This window comes from Delphinapterus leucas, chromosome 17, assembly GCF_059928025.1.
Source record: "Delphinapterus leucas isolate spDelLeu-1000000601 "Yukka" chromosome 17, BTC_Dleu_Yukka2, whole genome shotgun sequence".
In the NCBI taxonomy this organism is placed as follows: domain Eukaryota; kingdom Metazoa; phylum Chordata; class Mammalia; order Artiodactyla; family Monodontidae; genus Delphinapterus; species Delphinapterus leucas.
Window position 1 is genome coordinate 46,183,491 of NC_143145.1, and position 20,886 is coordinate 46,204,376.

A 20,886-nucleotide genomic window follows, 5' to 3' on the forward strand; every position below is an offset into this window, starting at 1 on the left:
ATTTCTTCAGTGAGCTCTTGCTTATTTAGTAATGTATTGTTTAGACTACATGTGTTTGTATTTTTTACAGTTTTTTTCCTGTAATTGATATGTAGTCTCATAGCATTGTGGTCAGAAAAGATAGTTGATAATGATTTCAATTTTCTTAAATTTACCAATGCTTGATTTGTGACCCAAGATATGATCTATCCTGGAGAATGTTCCATGAGCACTTGAGAAAAATGTGTATTCTGTTGTTTTTGTATAGAATGTCCTATAAATATCGAGTAAGTGCATCTTGTTTAATGTGTCATTTAAAGCTTGTGTTTTCTTATTTATTTTCATTTTGGATGATCTGTCCACTGGTGAAAGTGGGGTGTTAAAGTCCCCTACTATGATTGTGTTGCTGTTGATTTCCCATTTTATGGCTGTTAGCATTTGCCTTATGTATTGAGATGCTCCTATATTGGGTGCATAAATATTTACAATTGTTATATCTTCTTCTTGGATTGATCCCTTGATCATTATGTAGTGTCCTTCCTTGTCTCTTGTAATAGTCTTTATTTTAAAGTCTATTTTGTCTGTTATAATATTTTGTTCTATACTTCACATCAAAAATAAACATCATTATACCACCTGATGATGACCATTAAAACTTTTTCTCACTTTTGTCAGGTCAAATTTTTTTCAAATGACTGCAGTTTGAGAAACAACCAGTCTCCTGAGGGAAACAGGAGCCAGAGAAAAATCTTTCTTAAAGATAAATATATATATATAATTGCTTCAAGGTAACTAAAAAACTCAGTGACTTACTTTTCTCCCTGTTGAAATGGCTGAATCATAACTACTTCAGACTGAGTTTTCTATTCTTTCTTTTAGAATCTAGAAAGAGGTTGGTAACCCTTTCCTCCTAGAAATCCCTCTATAATATCTTAATCCAAAGCCCTTCTGCAGCAAATCACAGTGTGGGTTTTTTTTTCTCCATTATTAAAAGTTAAAAAAAAAAGTTATTAAGGCAGCTGGTTGCTGTCTCCCTTCATATAATGAACTTAACAATGAAATTAGCACCTACCTACCTCCCTTCTCTTTCCAAGCTAATTAATGCCACTTTCTTTAATTTTTCTACTTTTAAATTTCTGTCTTTATATTTTTCTTATGATCTCTCTATGGCCCACTTCAAACATGAAATCCAAAGTTCTTACAGGACAACATTCATATTCGTTTACTTGTCTCCCCAGAAATTCCTGAGTATAGAAATTCTTCAAATCTTCATGACCAAATCACAGAAGAGAGTTTAGCTTGGTTGAACTGAATTGTCATATAAGCCTCACTTAGGAGAGTTATATCTCTCACACATACAGGTGCTAGATAGAATACTAAAGCTCGTTGTTTTACCCAGATATAATGAGTTGTTCTACCCAAATATAATGAGACATACCCCCAAAATGTATGTCCACCTAGAACTTCAGAATGTGACCTAATTTAGAAAGAGGTTTTACAGATGTAATTTGTTAAAATGAGAGTATACTAGATTAGGGTGGGCCCTAATCCTAGGGCTGGTGTTCTTATAAGAAAACAAAGACATGTTATTTTAATGCCCAGTTTGTGGTACTTCATCACAGCAGAACTAGGAAACTCGTAAACCAAGCATCACTGTTTCTTCCACTATCTGAGCAACTGACAATGTTCCCTTATGGTTCACTATCCATCACAGGCCATGTCTCAAAATTGTTACTCCCCCCAAAAGAGATACAAATAAAAGACATTTTGTTTCAGATCATCCTTTTCCTCAAAGGCTTGTTCATTCAAAATCCACATCCAATTCCATCAATATAATAAAAAATGTAAGAAAAAGTGAACATATGATTAGAAAAGGTAAAAGGGCACCCAGTCATTAAAAGTCACATATTTGAAGAACTTTCATTTAAGGAAAGTGCTCAATATATAATGTTAAAAGAAAAAACAAGATACATATTTCTTATGAAATATGCTTTCAACTTTTTAAGTGCACATATAAAAATAAGATACTTGAAGAAAAAAAAACAGCAATAAATACTCTGGGAGACAAACCTAAAGATACCTTATATTTGGTTCTTTCTATCCTTGTTTATTTTCTGGATTTTCTACAATGAATTAATTACTTCTATGATCAGAAAAATGTTATTTACACAGGTTATTTGAAGACAAGAGAACTAAATGGGAGAAAAAAAATTATCTTAAAAAAAATCTTAACAATCCCTATTCATCCAAGAAGCACAGGACACTTTGCAAACTATTAAAATGAATAAGTTTGACATGTCTTAGATAGGAATTGGATATCAAATAATTTTATCTGAGGCACTGAAAATTTCCTCAAATTGTGCAATGGTATATCAAATCAAGAAATCAGCCCCAGAGTTTTGCTTTCTCTCTACTGATCTTTCTACTACCAATGACACCTTTTACATACTTGGATGGTACTTCTTTAAAAAGAAAATTCAGGGACTTCCCTGCTGGTCCAGTGATTCAGAATCTGCTGTCTAATACAGGGGACACGGGTTCAGTTCCTGGTCGGGGAACTAAGACTGAGTGCCACAACTACTGAGTCTGCATGCCACAACTAGAGAGCCCACGTGCTGCTACTACAGGGCCCATGTGCTCTGGTGCCTGCACACTACAACTAGAGAGCCTGCACACTTAACTAGAGAGAAGCCCACATTCCACAACTGGAGAGAAGTCCACGCACCACAACTAGAGAGGAGCCTGTGTGTTGCAATGAAAGATCCCATGTGTCACAACGAAAGATCCCGTGTGCCACAACTAAGACCCAACACAGCCATAAATAAATAAATAAATAAATAAATAAATAAATAAATAAGAAAATTTATACTGGGAAATTAAGTATCATGAAACCAATCCAGACATAGCATAACGTGAAAAACGTATTATTCATTATTAACCACCTTCTTCAGTGCCCACATCCACACACTTTCTTTTTTCCATATATCTAATTCCAAAAATGAAACATCTAATCTCATTCAAATACCTATGCCCAAGTGAAAATGTATCATCCTCTTCTCAAAGAAAGACACCAAAATCATGTCCAGTTTCTGAACTGTGCTCTGAGTTTAAGATCTCCGTGGGCTGTGAATTCCTCTTGGTGGGTTTCAAATGTGGCTCCTCATGGTCCAGCAAATGGTAAATGGTCGAGCTAAATGATGAATGTGATCATCCCAACAAGCTCACAATACACAGGAAAGGATAAACAATATCATTATCACCAAAAGATCTTCCATTTGAAAGATAGAGAAGGAGAAGGGCCATGGAGAGGTGAAGTGACTTCCTGCTCTGTAGTAGAATGAAGCCCTTAGGGGACAGCCTGATTTTGAGGACCTTCCTGCCACACCTCAAGGAAGCAGGAGGAAGACTCCCTTTCTGGAACTACATTGCTTTGGCACCTCTCTTCCTGTTGGCATATTTTGAAAGGATGGTGATTACCTTTGCTTAGGAGCATTTATAGCTCTCTTTTCAGACGCTGGCTCTTTCTGGCAATAAACTCCCTTAAAATTCTTTAAAATATATATATATATATAGGCTTTAACAGACTTTTCTAAAGAACACACACGTAGAGGTCCTGGAATGGATACTTTTATTATTATTCTGTATTTCTTTGTTGTTTGAAACTTTAAGAAGAATGTATAATTTGTACAACTTTCAAAAAAAGTTTTAAGTTTAAATGAAGAAAAGAAAAAAAGAGATAAGGAAAGAAATTAAAGTCTCAATGTACTAGATCTGACTACATGGTAATAAAAGGACCAATGCATTTCTAATACAGCTAACTCACTATCTGATCATGATGGCATTTTTCTTAATAATCTAGAAATTCTTTTTATTCAACACATATGAACAAATAATTATAACAGTCCCATTGTCTTACTGCAGATCTCCATTTAATGTATACTCTTATACAAAAATCCTGGTGAAAATTCAGTTTCAAATATTTAAAAGCCATATGAATAAAAACTAAACTTCTGTGAAACAACTGCATTTTCCAAATAGCACACCAAGTTTCAGGTCATAAAATAGCAACAGACTTAAATAAAGCCCTATTTTTAAAAAAAAAAAGAAAAAGAAAAAGCAATAGCTGTAAGCAATAAGCCACTTAAAGAAACTTCTACAGAGCACATTTTCAAATCTTTGGGTTAATACTACACTTCAGGGCAATAGGTATATGGAATTGCCTTTTGCTTTTCTCTCTGTTTTTATGTATGTTTGAAAGTTTTTATAATAAAAATAAGTTTTTAGAACATGCACCTCACAAGGTTAATTCTTCCTATTAATGCTAGTAGACAGTGGGTGATCACTATAATTATACATATTAGTAGTATTTCACTATTGGTATATATTGTACATACAACATATAATCATTAGAGCTTCCATTCCTTGAATGCCGACTGTGTACAAAATGCTTTAAATCATTATGTAACTTAACAACCTTCCTAAAGTTAGTGGTATTAATATACCCATCTGACAAATAAAACAGCAACTCAGAGAAGTTAAGCCACTTGTTAGAGATTACAAAGTTAGTAAATAGAAAATTAGAACTTTAAACTCATGTGTATATGACCCCAAAGTCCATGTTCTTCATTTCTATACTATGTTGCTTCCTGAAAAGGATGGTCTAATTGTTTTTAAAGTTCACTACCATTATTTTGAAACTTACTCTCTTTCATTGATAATCATGGCATAATCTAGAGTCAGTCATTTATCCTCTGTGTTCATCATTTCCCCATTAGTTGTCTCATCTAATAAAATGTGGAAATTTTAATAACTTGAACCAGTTGGACCAAAGCTCAGATGAATTCACAGAATATCTTACTTCAGAGTTTTCAGAAAATTCTGAAATAGATGTTACAAAGGTGATACTAACTCAGATTCTGCCAAAATTACTCTAAATTAATGGTATCTAAATAATGGTGTTTTATCAAAATTGTAAGTACAGAATCACTGTAGAAGAAACTGTGAATTCACGATACTACGAAGGCAAATACTGAATTTGAGATTTAGTTGAGTTTAAGAACATTATTTTTATTTATTTGTTTAACATTTATTCAATTGAAATTTAAGACACTGCAGGTATAAAGGTTAAAAAGAGTACTCCTTTCCTCTGTAAGATTACAGTCTAATGGGAAGACAGACTTAAAAAGAATTACTCTACTTTGTGGTATGTACAAACTATAATGGTACCAGAGAAGAATTAGCATCAGAAGGCTGCTTTGGCAATCAGAGAAGGCATCATAGGGCAGAAAAAGAATTAAATGAAGACATGAATAATATCTTGTAGCAGGATGAAAAAAATCTTGCATCATTTACCAGGTCAACATTAACAACATCCAGTGCTTATTAAACATTCAAAACTGTACTTTTGGAAAACAGTTTGGCAATTCCTTAAAAAAAACTAAAACATGGAATTACCATATGACTCAGCAATTCCACTGCTGGGTATATACCCAAAAGAAGTGAAAGTAGGGACTTGAACAGGTATTTGTACCCCATATTCACAGCAGCATTATTCTCAATAGCCAAAAGGAGGAGGCAACCCAATTGTCCATGGGCAGATGAATGAATATACAAAATGTGGCATATACATACAATGGAATATTATTCAGCCATAAAAAGAGGGAAATCTGACACAGGCTATAACATATACAGACTCTGAAGGCATTATACTATGTGAAATATGCCAGTCACAAAAGGACAAATATTGTATGATCCTATTCATATGAGATTCCTAGAGTGCTAAATTCTTAGAGACAAGAAGTAGAATGGTGGTTGCCAGGTGTTAGAGGGAGGGAGGTATGGGAAGTTATAGTGTTTAATGGGTCCAGTTTCAGTTGAAAAGATAGAAAACTTCTGGAGACAGGTGGTGATGATGGTTATGCAACAACATGAATATACATAGTGTCACAGATCTGTACACTTAAAAATGGTTAAAATGGTAAACTTTATGTTATGTATAATTTACCACAAAAAAACTCTACATTTTTTCTAAAACACAGAAATTACACTCATTTTTCCTATTTGAGTCATCTTCAGTGTAAAATATTGCTCAGTGGGTAAAAAGGACTGAAATCTCAATTTTGTGTTGATCAATCAGAAAAAGTAATTAATGGACTGACAACTATTTATTGAATACCTTGTGGATTGATGGGCTTCTAATTATTACCTTGCAGTGGAAACATGCTCATGCCAACATGAAAAACTGCCATTTCTTTCCCAGAAGTTACAAGTTGCTAAGACCAACTGCTTCTCAGTTATTTGAAATAAAACAAAGTCAAAATTCATCTCCAAATGAAAAAAGCCACTGTTTATGGCTTAAAAACAACTAATAGTAGTGTCTCTTTTGGATTAATTGCAAGGAATAAAAATATGCTCTGGAACGTAATATTTTCAAAAAGTCTGAGGTGACCAAAAACAGTATATGATTTAAAAAAACCATTTAACCATAGCTAGTATATTAAAATATTTATGATAACAATCAGAGTTCACTCAGTTCAAACAAGTTCAGCAGGCACAGAACACAAAGGAAGGAATGGGAAAGAACAGAACAAAGCAAATCTTTGACTTATCTGTATAATTCAAGGTTCCAATTACTATAGGTTTTACTGGCTGCCTATTTTTCCTATTCCCAATAGCATAAACGAAATTATTTTTCAATTATATTTCAAGTTGACTCTACTTACTCCTGGTGGAAATATCTGAATAACATTTCCAGCTATGTCTAGGATTCTTAGGTTCAAAAGATCACAAAGTCCCTGTGTCAGGAAACAAAAGAGGGAGAGAGCTTTTTAAAAGTCTAATATGTAGAATCACAAACATTTCTTGTAAGCTTAAACTTGATGAAGTTGACCACCTTTCCTAATTACCTGGTCAATTCTTCAGTATATCTCCCCAGGGAGATCACTAGGTCTGGATCACCAGATTCTTTCAATTCTCCATTTCCTCTGACCACTCCAAGGCAACATACATGGTGACCAAGAACTAGACTATTTGTAGTAAATATCTGTAGGTTCAAATTCACCTCCAACACTTACTATATATCTATAGGCAAATTTCTTAATCTTTGTACTTTAGTTTCTCCATTTGTAACATGGAAATGTTAATGGAAGCCACTATCTTCAATATGGATGCTGAATGCATTAAATAAATTACTAATCAAAAGTGCTTACTGAAGGGCTTAATACATAGTGAGCACTTAGTAGACATTTCTATCATTAAAACAGAAAGAACCTTTGGGAGACAGAACACAGACGTAATCTTAGAAAGCTATTTCTATCAACAATTCCACTGGTATTTATTTCACATCTACCTTTTGTGTGGCATTGTGCTAACACAACCTTTTCCTTATAAGGGAAATCTGTTAGTCTAGCCACATGCCCGATGTGACTGGATGGGCATATACCTTCATATGCATGTGTGCAGACATACACATAATTTATAATGTACCAGAAAATGATTCATAATATGTTTAGCAACAAAACAAATGAGTATTTTCTGTAATGTCTTATCATTTATAATTCAGACCAAAAAGAACAATGATAGACTGAAATGTATTAAATGTACAAGGACATAAATGATTATAGGCATTCTTTACATGATAATTCAGGACAGGACTTACTAGCATTCAAATTTTTTAAAGTCTAAACGCCTTGGGTTTATAAAATTGTGGTATGACTATTGATTTGAAATATGGACTTTTAAGTTAGACAGACATGGATCTGAGCTCTTTTCCTGACTTTTGCAAACTATGTTCAAGTCACATAACCTCTCTGATCTTTATTCTAAAATGGGTATAATAAGAGATACATTATAAAGTTGTTATGAACACTAAGTAATGTAATGCTTCATGATGATCCTATTGCTGTTGTTATTGCTTTTCCCTCAAATGAGGGAGACATGCTTTTAATAGGTTTAATCTGCAATTCCAAGACATTTTCTTACTTGTTTATAGTAAGTCAAATTTTTAAGGAATATAACAATAAAATTTTTGAAATATACTTATTTATAGCCTATACCTTGGTATATTTTTACATATCACATTACAGCGTGCACAGAACTTTTAAAGGGAATATATTCTTTTTAAAAAATTTATTCATTTATTATTTATTTGGCTGCATCGGGTCTTAGTTGCAGCGCAGGCTCTTCATTGCAGCACACGGGCTTCTCTCTAGTTGTGGCGCACAGTCTCCAGAGCGCGCAGGCTCAGTAGTTGCAGCAGGCGGGCTCAGTAGTTGCGGCAGGCGGGCTCTCTAGCTGTGACGTGTGGGCTCAGTAGTTGCAGCACACAGGCTTAATTGCCCCACAACATGTGGGATCTTAGTTCCCCGACCAGGGATCAAACCCGCATCCCCTGCATTGTAAGGTGGATTCTTAACCACTGGACCACCAGAGAAGTCCCAAGGGAATATCTTCTTGAGAGAAAAGTGAAACAGTAGGAGTTAATCTGTTTTTTTATTCCTCAAGTTACTGTATGCCATGCATTTCCTCCTATCAAATTAATTCTAATTTGCATAAGTAAGGAAGGTAAACCCATTGACAGGTTCTTAACAGGAAACGGTACTCTTAAACTGGGAAATTTGAGGAGAGTTTAATAAAGCCATTATTTATAAAAGTTTGACAGGGTTCAGGGAAATCAACGAGGTTCCCTAAACCAAGAAAGGTAGTCCCCTAAAACCACAAGGTTCCCAAAAGCTAGCAACAGCAGGGAGTTCTTTAATACCACAGGCCTAAAGAGTCAAGGGAATGTAATAATGTCCATTGAGGATCACCTGACATTTGCTATGACCCTCCAGAAAAGCATGCAGGCAACTCACAGCATCCTATTAGAGAGAACACCAGGGGAAAACTATATGGTACTCAATAACCCCCTGCCCTTTCACCTCCTGCTATTGCCCCTCATTGGCCATATCCTAGAGGAAGCCTGAGGACAAAGGAGCTCATTGATGCCCATACGGGTCAGTCTCCCAGGCACAGAGCAGGCTGGAAAAGGATGGAGAGTGGATGTAAAGAAAAAATGGAAGATATCTAGCACATACTTGAAAACCAAAAAGTACTAATATTTTGTGCTGTATATAGAGTTGCCAGATAAAATACAGGACACTCACTTAAATTTAAATTTCAGACAAAAAAAATAAGATTTTTAAAACATATAAGTATGTCCCATGCAATATTTGGAATATACTTATACTAAAAGAACTTCTTCATCGGTAATCTGAAATTCAGATTTAAGCATTCTGTACTTTTATTTACTAAGTCTGGCATCCCTAGCTTTGTGAAAAAATCCAGGTTATAACCTTCCTTTGTCATAGGGATTTGGGAACTGATTATACCTAATCAGAGGGAAAGCAAATGACCTCTTGTACTCAGATGCCCAAATCTATTCTTCAACTGCTCATCATGGTGTAATGAGTTCTTCACCAACAAAAGAAAATTTGGTTACATCTTTTGCTTACCTCTGGCAAAGATTCAATGTTGTTCCTGACCAGAAGAAGCTTCTGGAGCTTCTTCAAGAAATTAATCTCTTTGGGTATACAAATGAGCTGATTGTAGTTAAGTTGAAGTTCAGAAAGATTCTCAAGGAAACAAAGTTCTCTAGGAATGCTGGCTAGCTGGTTATGATTTATACTCAGATATGTAAGGCTTTTTAATCTAAAAAATAAACAAAGTGTATGAATGAAATTCACAAGAATAAGAAAGTCCATTGTACAGACCCCACTTATCAGAGCCATGTATCAATTCATATTTTTTGTAGCTCACCTGAGCTTTTCTTCAGTCAAGTGTTCACAACTACTATGAATCATTTGAGCATAAAAAAACTTTGTGGTAATTTAACTTTTAAAGATTTTTATAATCAGATGGTTTATGTTAAAAGTTAAAATTTTATCTAATCAAAACTTATATTTAAGAAAAATAATTCTATCTTTATTCTTTGTACATATACAGTAGGTATACTGAAGAGGAAGCCAGAGGACAAAGGAGAACATATACACACACATGGATATAGACAGGTATAGATTTAGATATAGATTATACATCCTGTACCACTTAGTTGCTGTGGAAGATGCAAAGACAGATCAGTCACAAATTCTGCCTTTATGTATATCATTGTCTAGAAGGAGATATTAGATAGAGCCATAAAATGAGGATAGAAAATGCCAACAAACAAGGAGAAAAGGGTTAAGATTTGAGTCTGTAATTGCAGATATAGTACCTGAGGTCCCTCAGAAGCATTTCGGAAGAAACAACATTTTGAACTTGGCCTTGAATAATAGAACCTGTAAAATTAGGGCAACAGGAAGGCATAGCGAACTGAGAAAATATTAGTATTTTGAATAAAGAAGCAGGAACAAATTAGCACTACTGAGCACCAACTATGTACTTGTGCATTAAATTTAATCTACAGCACAACCCTAAGGCTGGAGTTATCACCCTTAATCCAGAAATGAGGAAAATAAAGGATCAGAGGCAGTGAATAACTTGCCCAACTTAAACATCAGAAAACCATGTCAAGATTCAAATGCAGATGTGTCTTCTTGCAAAGCTAAGAATGAAGATTTATAATGCTCTCAAGCTGTTGAAGTTAAATTAGTAACATAATGAGGTGACATTTCTAAACAGTTTAAAATGGGGGACAGTTGCTTACAACAATAGTCAGTGCTAGTAAAAGACATTTGGGGGAAGAGTCTATGAACTCTATCGTGGAAGCCATGTGAATACATGAGACTGACAGAAAGAATAACTACAAAAGAGCAGAAGGAGATAGAGAGGAAGCAGATGGAAAGGTTCTTGAGAAATATGAACATCTGACAAACAAACGAAAACCAAAGGCACCCAGAGAAGGCATGAGCAGAAAAATAGATGAACCTGGTTAACAAGGAATTTCTAAAGGTATGAGAGGAGAGTATTTCAAAATTAAAAAGATAGTCAAAATGTTAAAGAGAGGTACTGCAAAAAAAACCAAACAAACCTACTAGAACTAAAAGAAGGGTCACAGACTACAAAGTCACTATTAAAAAATCTACTTTATGTCTATATTGTAGCCACAAACAACTGAAAATAAAAGTTTTCAAAATTCCATTTACAATAACATAAAAAAGCACTTAAAATAGTTAAGAATACATTTAACAAAAGACAATATTGTACTTTGTCCTCCAAACAGAGCTAAGCTTACTAAATTGTGAAATCATAACATGTTATAGCTGCAAGAATTTCAAAGTTCATCTCCTCACAATTCTTCCTTTAGAGATGAGAAAACCAAGGTCCAAGACAGTTAAATTACTTGGCCAAGGTCATAAGGCTAGTTGCACAAAGTTATGACCTGAACCTAGTTCACCAGATCTTCCAAGGTGTCCTTTTTTCATTACATGACCAACACATAAATCAGTTGATAAGCTGAATGAGTGAAAAAGCAAGCAGACAACTATTGGCATTTTCATTACCATAAATATTCCTCTTCTTCAAAAATTAGATAGCTTCAAATTTTTTTCTAGTTGCTCTGATTTAAAACATTACTTTTTCTGTAAAAATCTATCTGGGGAAAAATACATTAGCTAGAGGTATAGACAAGTAAATTGGAATAGGCTTTAGGTGTTGCAGAAAGCCCTTTGTTGATAACTATTAATAGCTTTGTATCCTTTAAAAATCTGGATGTTCTTATGTTGTAATACATCTGTTTCTGTTTGACAGGCAATAAAGAGAGTCTCCAAAGTAAACCTGAGTAGGGTTCTGTCTCCATCTGTCAGAAGAAAAGCCCAAGAGGGCGTTTTGTCTGCAGAAGGACAAGGCCCTCAGCTGGCTCCAGAAAGTCACTGTAACAGCAGTTCATCTGTGCAAATGTGCAGGATAAGGAAAAATAACATTTTGTTTTTGTTTTTGTTAATGATAACAAAATGTGTTTTTTTAATGAAAATGACATATTGGTTTTAAAATCTTTGCTTTCATATTACCTTTTCCATCAAGCTGAAAATGTTTTACAGTAAAGTTTAATGTCCCCAATTCTGTAACAGAGCAAGCTCCAAGAACCCCCCAGTTAGGAAATCAATAACACAATCAACTTTAGAACTTTGTTTCAAACCCTCACTTTTATACTTAAGACTACCAAGTCATGCTGTTTCTCATTTCTCTGAAGTGTTTAAAGAATCGTCTGCTTAAAATCAGTGGCTTGCCTCAGTCCTTCGGGTGCCTCTTTGCTATGTATAAATCCCACAAGGACTAGAGGCTAAGCATACCGTGTTCAAATGACCAGGATGGGGAGAAATGGCAGTTTGGGGGCGGGGGCATAGGGGGGAGTAGTGGTAACCAGCTCTCACTAGAAACAAAATTACCTGCTGATTTCTTGAGGAATCGATGTAAGCTGATTGTTGTTCAGATTAAGCAGGATCAAATTTTGTAAGCCATCTGTTAGAAAATAATTTTAGTCACTTTAGATATCTGTTAGAAAATAATTTTTAGTCACTTTTCTGTACACCTTTGTTTTCCTTCTGGTTTCTTGCCTTGGCCAAGGCTCTTTGGGTTGCTGGTAACTGATACCCTCTCAGATTAACTTAATCAAAAAGGCATAATTTATCCCAGTTAGAAAGCTAAGTCTTGGCACCTGAGGACAGAGGGCCAAACTCACCACAAACTGGAACCAGAAACTATTATAAAAGGCAATGGAACCCAGGGTTTTAGTTTTGTTTTTGAAACTCGAACCATAGTCCCACAAATGTTTGTGAAATGCATGAATGACGACCAAAGGGTCTTCCTGACAAGCCGAACTCATCCACCAAACAGGAAAACCGCACGGGAAACCAGCCCAATGCACAACGGCCCACAACTCCCTGGCGAAGAGGGTGAAGTGGATATAGAGTGTGTTCAACTCTATTCCAGAGCCAGAGTCTCCTTGAAGTGGAAGAAGTAGATGGGCGCTGGTGCGTGAAACAGCTACTTGCTGATCTTCTTCACCGGAGACTGGAAGGAGCTGGGGAATTTTCTTGCTGTATTTAGTGGGGAGCAGGTCCTCTTGGGTCACCAGCTTCTGCAGGGAGCTCAAGACAAAGTCGACATACTAGGGGACTATGCACTTGAGTTTCATTTTTTGTGGAAAAATATTTCTGCAAGATACATGAGCTAATATTTTAAAGTACTTTAAAGAGATAGTACCAGAATCTACCTGTGCTCTTTCCTATATACCTCTAACTGAGGGCCCATGAAATAATACCCTTAATAAAGGCTGCTCAATGATAACAATGATAATATATAGCACCCATGCCTCAAAAGTTCACAGAACTTTATAAATTCTATTATATAGTTCTAATTTTATTATTGGGGACACAAAGTAGTAAAATGCCTTACATGAGTTAATGAACCTATAAAAATTATCTGGATCTCTGTCATGTGTTCTGTCCTTAAGCATACTCTACCCATATTAAATAGGAAAAATGTCATATTAAATGGAGAAATTATTAGTTTAAGGGAAACACAAAGAAAAAAATTAAAAATGCCATTTATTGAATCTCATATCTTTTCTTTAAAATTCTCCCCAAGTTGATTTACACTTAACATCCTGAGCAAAGATTGTGACTTAGTGTTTGAGACAGTGTAAAAAGTGTAAAGAACAAGGAGAGCTGTGTAGAGCTTTTCTTGATTTGATTTTCAACTAGTTTTCTCTCTGGGCCAGAGAAAGGGTGCCCAGATTTGAGTCTAAATGCACACTGATTCTGAAAAGGGGAAAATTTACTAACACTAATGCTTATTTATTTTCTTAGATCTATATGTAAAGAAATATATAATATGGTAGTCGGGAAAAAAGTTGTTCCCCAAATTCCCTAATTTCAAGTGTAAATATCTCCAACCAAAAAAGATTAAAACGTAAAATTCCTTTTTCCCTTTACTTTCAAATTGTTCAATATAAGGAAATTAAGTTTCACACTATAATTATGCTCTTCTTTGACTCACCACATACTCCAGATGCAAATCTATGAATCTTATTTCCAAATAAATGGAGCTTCTTCAAGGATGTAAGGTATTTCATCTCTTCTGGAACTTCTTCCAAAAGGTTGTTTCCCAGATTTAGTGCTGTCAACTGCAAACATATAGAGATTTAATGAACTCATACATTATCCACTTTACATGAGAAAAAAGAAATAATTAAGCCCCTTTGCTGATATACATACAACCTAAAAAAACAACATAATCTTAATTATTTCACATGTACCTAAAATTACCTATATAAATAAAGGTCATTTGAGTTCATGTTCAAACAGTTTATGTTAATTTAAGCACAATTTAATTCTCAATTAAAGTACTTAACTTCATTAAAATTGTATTACAAACCATTTCACGGGTATTCAAAAACACAATTAATGATCCATTCATAAGTCACTTGAGCAACTCAGGAGTATCCTAACATTAAAAACTCAGCAAAGGGGCTAATTTCCTGAAATCAGAAATTAGCTGAAGATCTGAGGTCCTTCTGTCATACTAATCCCAAATGAGCTTTTTCACTTAGGCCAATAAGATTTCTATAATACATGGATGGGCGTGGGGTGGGAGGATGGCCTTTAACATCACTCTGTGATCACAAAGTTCACAAGAGAAACTATTGACATGATATGGTAGGGTAGGAAAGATCTGCCCTATGTACCTACTAACATCAGATTGGTCAGACATAGGAAGGATACATAAAAGGAGTTAGAAAGATCCTCTAGATCCTCTAATCCAGGGGTCCCCAGCACACCCCTATTTTAAGGAGGAAGATTCAAGTCAAATCCCAAAGGAAGGTTAAGTAAAATAAAAGCACACAAGTAACCACTGGACTTAGCAACATGAAAGTTATTGGTGACCTTGATAACAGGGGTGAAGTGCTGAGGAGGAAACTGAAGTATGCTGTGGAGAAAATGTGAGAAAGTGAAGACAATGACTAAAATACAATTCTTTAAAGAACTTTTGTTATGAAGGGACACTAGAAAATTAGGAGGGAGCTGGAGGGTTTGTATTTTGTTTAAAATGAAATATAGTACAGCTTATTTATATGCTGATGAAAATGATCTTATAGATAGTGAGAAACTAATGATATAAGGACAGGGATAATTGCAGCATCAAAATCCTTTAGTAGACGAGCAAGGATAGGATCCAAAATACAAATGAGTGATAGCCTTGGATAAGAGCAGGGACTTCCCCCTGAATTTGTTCCATTCCTCCTTAACCATTTCCCTCGGGACATAATTTCCAGACCCTTTACCATCCTGGTTACACTCTAATTTTTCTAAGTACTCCTCTCTAGAAACATGGTACCTAGAGTGAGACAGGAAATGTGATCTCATAGCATAGATCTGTTGGGACCATGGAATTTGCCTCAGGCAGATGACTACACTTCTGTTGCAGCCTAACATGACTACAACATGCACTCTTTCAGAAATGGGGCACATGGTTGGTGCATAATTAATTATGTCTGTGGCCAAGAAAAACCTACTGTCAAGGAGATAACTCACATCCTGAACTTGTGCAATTGAGTGCTTTTCTTAACTTAAATGTAGGAATTTACAGTTATCCCTGTAAAAATATCATCTTGTTGGTTTTGGCTCAAGAGACATAAGTGGATGTGATGCTGTCACTCTAAATTCAGAATCTAAACTAGACAATGTCAGTGGACAAATGAGATCTGTTTTTCCCCTCCCCACTTTGGCTAATGCACTCATCTTTCTCATAATCATATGGTAGCCAAACTTTGGAATCACCTAGAACTTCTCTCTCGCCACCTAAATTCAATCAGTAACCAAGTCCTATTCTCAAAATGCCTCTTAGATGCAACTTTTTCAACTCTCATTGCAATTACCCTAACACTAATCCTCATTACTGCCTGCCTATAGCATTACCTAACTTAAGAATGTAAAGAACGGGCTATTTTATCATTTAAACTCCTTTTACCTGTCCTACTGGATTATATATAAAGAGTTGCCCAAATAATCAGTCCATGAGGAATTTCCCTATTTAGTATGTCCTAAATGTTTCTTGGCTCCCTGTGGCCTTTTCCACATCTTTGTATGCTTGTCCCAAATAGTGTCTGTGTATCCCAACTCGTCCTAAATTTGATTTGATTTATTTAATTGCATTGGCCTACTCATACCTCTAAGTTATAACCTGTCTGTAGCCTGCCTTGAAATGGACGTGTGTGTTTCCTCTTACATTTTGGATATGAGGTAAGCATATCAGTGTCCATTGATGCCTTTGGGTTATAGACTCTAGATTTAATGTGTAGCAATCTTTGGATAAAGAGAGAAGAGGATAAGAAGTTTGAGAAGAAAAAGTACTGATTAACTTATTAATACTAATGACTAACATTTAAATAGAATTTAATATATGCCAAATAATGTGCCATGCAACCTTGTACATTGCCTCAGGTGGACTTCAAGGTACCCTTAATTTACAGAAAAGGGATCTGAGGTACAGGCTGTGATTTATGGTGAAATAACATAGCTTCACTCAATGGCCTATACTCTTAATTTCTACATTACACTATTTACTTTAAACTTTTTAAAAAGAATTTATTGTTGCTCAGAATGATCATATATATGCACATAATATATACATTCATTCATACATACATACACCCATTACACACACACAATAGAATTGTATGCAATACATGGATTTCTCATTTTAAATATTCTTGTTCTGTGGGTTACACCATTTAGTCAGTATTTTGCAGGAGGCAAAAGCACAGGCTTAGGAGACCATCGGCTATGCAATGCACTCACTATGGGATCTCAACAAAGTCACTTAAATTCCTGTCTCCCTTTCTTTTTTTAAAAATGGAGATACTAGCATCAACTTCTCAGGGCTGCCTTAAGGATTAGAGACAATATAATGAAGTACCTGGCAAATAGTGGATATTATGAAATGCTAACTATAATCTTTTAGACTCAGGAGAAGACCATGGAACAAGATGTTAGACATACATGATGCTAGGAATGCTTCATATAGTATATATGTTGACACTTTGACTCAGTTTTCAATTTTTAAACCTGTTTTCTTAATGATTTCTAACTCCTTTTTTTGAAAGATTTCTAAATTCACAGCCACTTATGAATGATATTTTCAGGAAAGAGAAAATTATCTCTGTTATTCTGTTGGCCACAGGAATAATGACTTTCTGTTAATCAGTTAATTTTGCTGGAAATTTTTTTTATTATTTCTACAGTGATAATATGGTCAGGATTCTCTTTCCATTAAACTATCACTACACCTTGGTTCTCCAAATATTATAATGGATTTCTGTGTTTAATGCTCCCCCTTGGCATATATCACCTTCTCCAGGAAGCCATCTTCCTTTTGTAGTTGCATAACACTGTGTACTTTCTATGGCCAATTATTATCTTCTGCTGTGTATTATAGGGACTCATGTATATATCTTACCTTTACTATAAAGTTGGAAATTTTGCAATGATAGGGTATCTGTAATTCATCCAGCATTCAAAAAACAGTGTCTGGAATACAATAGCTGTTTAATAAATGTTAGTTGAATGCTGTCTGCTTAGATCATTTCTTTAATAAGCTAATGGTTCAAACTGTGAAGATACTCATTATGGCTCCACATCATTTGTCTTTTTTCAAAATCAAGTATCTATTGAGCTCAGTCAGTGCCAATCTACCCAGCTGGATTCACTTCCTTCTAATGGGCTGCATGCCTTCTTTATTCTAACCATCTGCTCGTTCTCAATAACCCCTATAATCAATTCAATGTGTTGCCTATTACATGTATGCCTAGAACTTGGGCCAGGTATCCTAACATTTAATTATGCTGTGCTTGTAGCTATTAATTATTACTAGAAAACTCTATGCTATTTATTATATCTTTCAATTACTTTTTTGACTTTTAAAATGATTTCCATGACTAACTTGGATAAATTATTTTTTTTTTATGTAAAAAAATACCAGCTCAAATGTCCATTTTTATCGGGAAGTCTTTCTAAACTAAATTATGGCTTGGTGATACCGTTTTGGAACAAACTGTTAAATCATTCACCTGTAACATGTACAAATATGTTTGAGCTGGTATTTGAAATATTAATCCTTAAATTCCTTAAAAGACATGGAATATTTCCATTCACTGTACCTAAATAGTACATAACATAGTGTCACATTCTGTAAACTACTTAATAAAATAATTGAATCAAATTAATAAAAGAAAAATAAGACATTTACATTTTTTAATTAGTTATGTATATGGCCAAGGTATGTGGTACAGGGCAGCATTAGGGCTCACTCTACTAATTCTTTTTTTTTTTTTAATGGACAATTTTTTAAAAATTTTTATTGGAGTTTAGTTGATTTACAGTGTTGTGTTAGTTGCATGTGTACAGCAAAGTGAATGTTATACATATACATACATCCACTCTTTTTTAGATTCTTTTCCCATATAGGCCATTACAGAGTATTGAGTAGAGTTCCCTGTGCTATACAGCAGGTCCTTATTAGTTATCTATTTTATATATAGTAGCGTGTATATGTCAATCCTAATCTCCCAATTTATCCCTCCCCCCTCCACCCTAGTAATCATAGTTTGTTTTCTACATGCTTATTCTTGGCTAATTTCAAAACTGTTACTTAATTTTTCAGTAACTTTTTGTGTGTGTGTGCAGTACGCGGGCCTCTCACTGTTGTGGCCCCTCCCGTTGCGGAGCACAGGCTCCGGACGCGCAGGCTCAGCGGCCATTGCTCACGGGCCTAGCCGCTCCGCAGCATGTGGGATCCTCCCGGACCGGGGCACGAACCCGTGTCCCCTGCATCGGCAGGCGGACTCTCAACCACTGCACCACCAAGGAAGCCCCTCTGCCCATTTTTTGATAGGGTTATTTGTTTTTTTTAATATTGAGCTGCATGAGCTGTTTATATATTTTGGAGATTAATCTTTTGTCCATTGATTCGTTTGCAAATATTTTCTCCCATTCTGAGGGTAAAAAATCACCAATTTTGATAAGTTTTTTTAATGCACAATGATATTACAGCTGTCACAATACAGTCTAACAAAGTTGTTTTGAATGAATTTAAAGACAACTAAGTGCTACTAGAGTCATCTTACAGAAACAAAAATGAAAGAGCTGTTTGGCCAACCCAATACATCAAGTCAGATTTCTCAAAACAATTATAGTTTCATTGGAAATAGTTTCAAGGTCTATCTAATCTCTAGAGAATCCCTGTGACCTCTAAGACCTGTTCCCTTAGAGCCCCAAATTAATCCCAGTGTCATGAAATTGGCACTTCCTACTCAACAGTATTACAAGGAATCTCTGGCATTCACAGCAGAAGCATTAACAAGGCATTACCTTTTAGCATCCTGTCGGAAGCTTCTAAAGGAAAGACTAAAGAAGCAAGGATTAGAGTTCCAAATCTTGGAAAAGGGGAATTGCAACACAAAACTCATTCAAGTAAAATGTAAAACTTTCAAGTGTTTGGAAAAACTAAGTATTTGTATGTTTGAGTTGGGGTAGAGGCTAAAATTTTCTGAGTAACCTACATGGTTAAGACACTATACATGAGATAAATCAAGGGAGGCACAGAGAGATTATGTGCTCAGTTGGCAAGTCAGAGAAGAGGGTTGGGGCTCTTCTAGACATCTGACAGCTAGAGGAAGAAGCAGAAGTTCCAGTAGGGGTTCAAGAGGCTTAATGCAGGCTTGGGCATACAAGCAGAGGCAAAGGAGGAATGAAAGTAGTGTAGAGAGAAGGAATTCACTAGGTGTCTGTGTGCCAGGACAGGATACAATAAACAAGTATAAGAAAGCCTTGTTTTTATAGCAAAGCCAGGCTTAGAAAACATGAGGCGTTACCTACTTGATGGAGGAAGAGCGCATTTCCAGTGGATGGGACAGGGAAAGGACAGGCTTGATGCTGACAAACAGTAAAAACAATGTCAGATCCTTTCTGTTCTGCCAGACTTAGTGAGACCCAGAATGCCCAAGGAGGGAGAGATAGGGAAAGTTGTTGCATATGGTTTTCCTCTTGTGTTCCTCTGCATAACTCCCATCCTTCAGATCTTATCTCAGTTGCACTTCTCAGGTCTATCTTCCCTGATTTCTCTGACTACAACTCCTCATAACACAATATAATTCTTCTTCATGACACTTTTCACAATTATAAGTTTACATGTATTTGTATATTTGATTACCTTTTTCCACTAAACCTGAGAGTTGGGACACATGATGTTTTCATTCCTTTTTGTATTATCAGCATCTAGCAGAGTGCTAGTCTACTACTAGCAGGCACAATAACTATTTGTTAAACATAGAAAAGAAGGAAGGCAGGAAGGGAGGGAGGGAAGGAGGAAGGGAGGGGGGTGATTGGGTTAGGGGGTCATCCAAAAGGACAGTAAAAGTATGAAAAGGAGAGACTAGGGATGCAATAACAATTTACAAACTACCCAACTCTGCTTAGAGTTGCCTTTATTTACTGTCAATTGTTTATGGTCAAATAAAAAGCTATGGCAGACCACATCTTTGTCCTGGGCAGCTACACGTGTGAACCACTTAAGGTGAACATTGCTGTACTACCATTGGACTTTATGATGCATGTCAACAATGCTGTACACAATTAGAGATAATGGCTATTTGTTTCTTTGGAGATTTTAAACCTATCATGATAGCTCTGTGTTTGATTAAGTTGGACTTTGAAAATGGCTTACATCCCATTTCACTCAAACTGACATTTGATGGTTTACTAAGTGCCAGGCACTAGGGACAAGACAAAGGTCTCCACCCTAAAGAGTTATAATAAAGTGCATCTTTGAAAACTGTTGATATACCAGCACTTCATTAGTCCTAGGCCAAATGCATTCACCATAAATTATAGGACATTAATCCATTTTTATCATGTCATTAGAAGTGATTGAAAA

General features: G+C 35.5%; 1 protein-coding gene across 1 annotated transcript in view; it reads right to left on the minus strand.

The window, feature by feature from the left end:
- Positions 1–20,886, minus strand: part of LRRC69 (leucine rich repeat containing 69) — a 104,141-nt gene that overhangs the window by 67,814 nt on the left and 15,441 nt on the right. The window contains exons 2-5 of the mRNA XM_089898934.1: positions 13,954–14,080; positions 12,342–12,414; positions 9,471–9,666; positions 6,702–6,773 (exon numbers count right to left, since the gene is read on the minus strand). Coding sequence (XP_089755060.1) covers positions 6,702–6,773; positions 9,471–9,666; positions 12,342–12,414; positions 13,954–14,080 — 468 coding nt within the window. The remainder of the gene's footprint in view (positions 1–6,701; positions 6,774–9,470; positions 9,667–12,341; positions 12,415–13,953; positions 14,081–20,886) is intronic.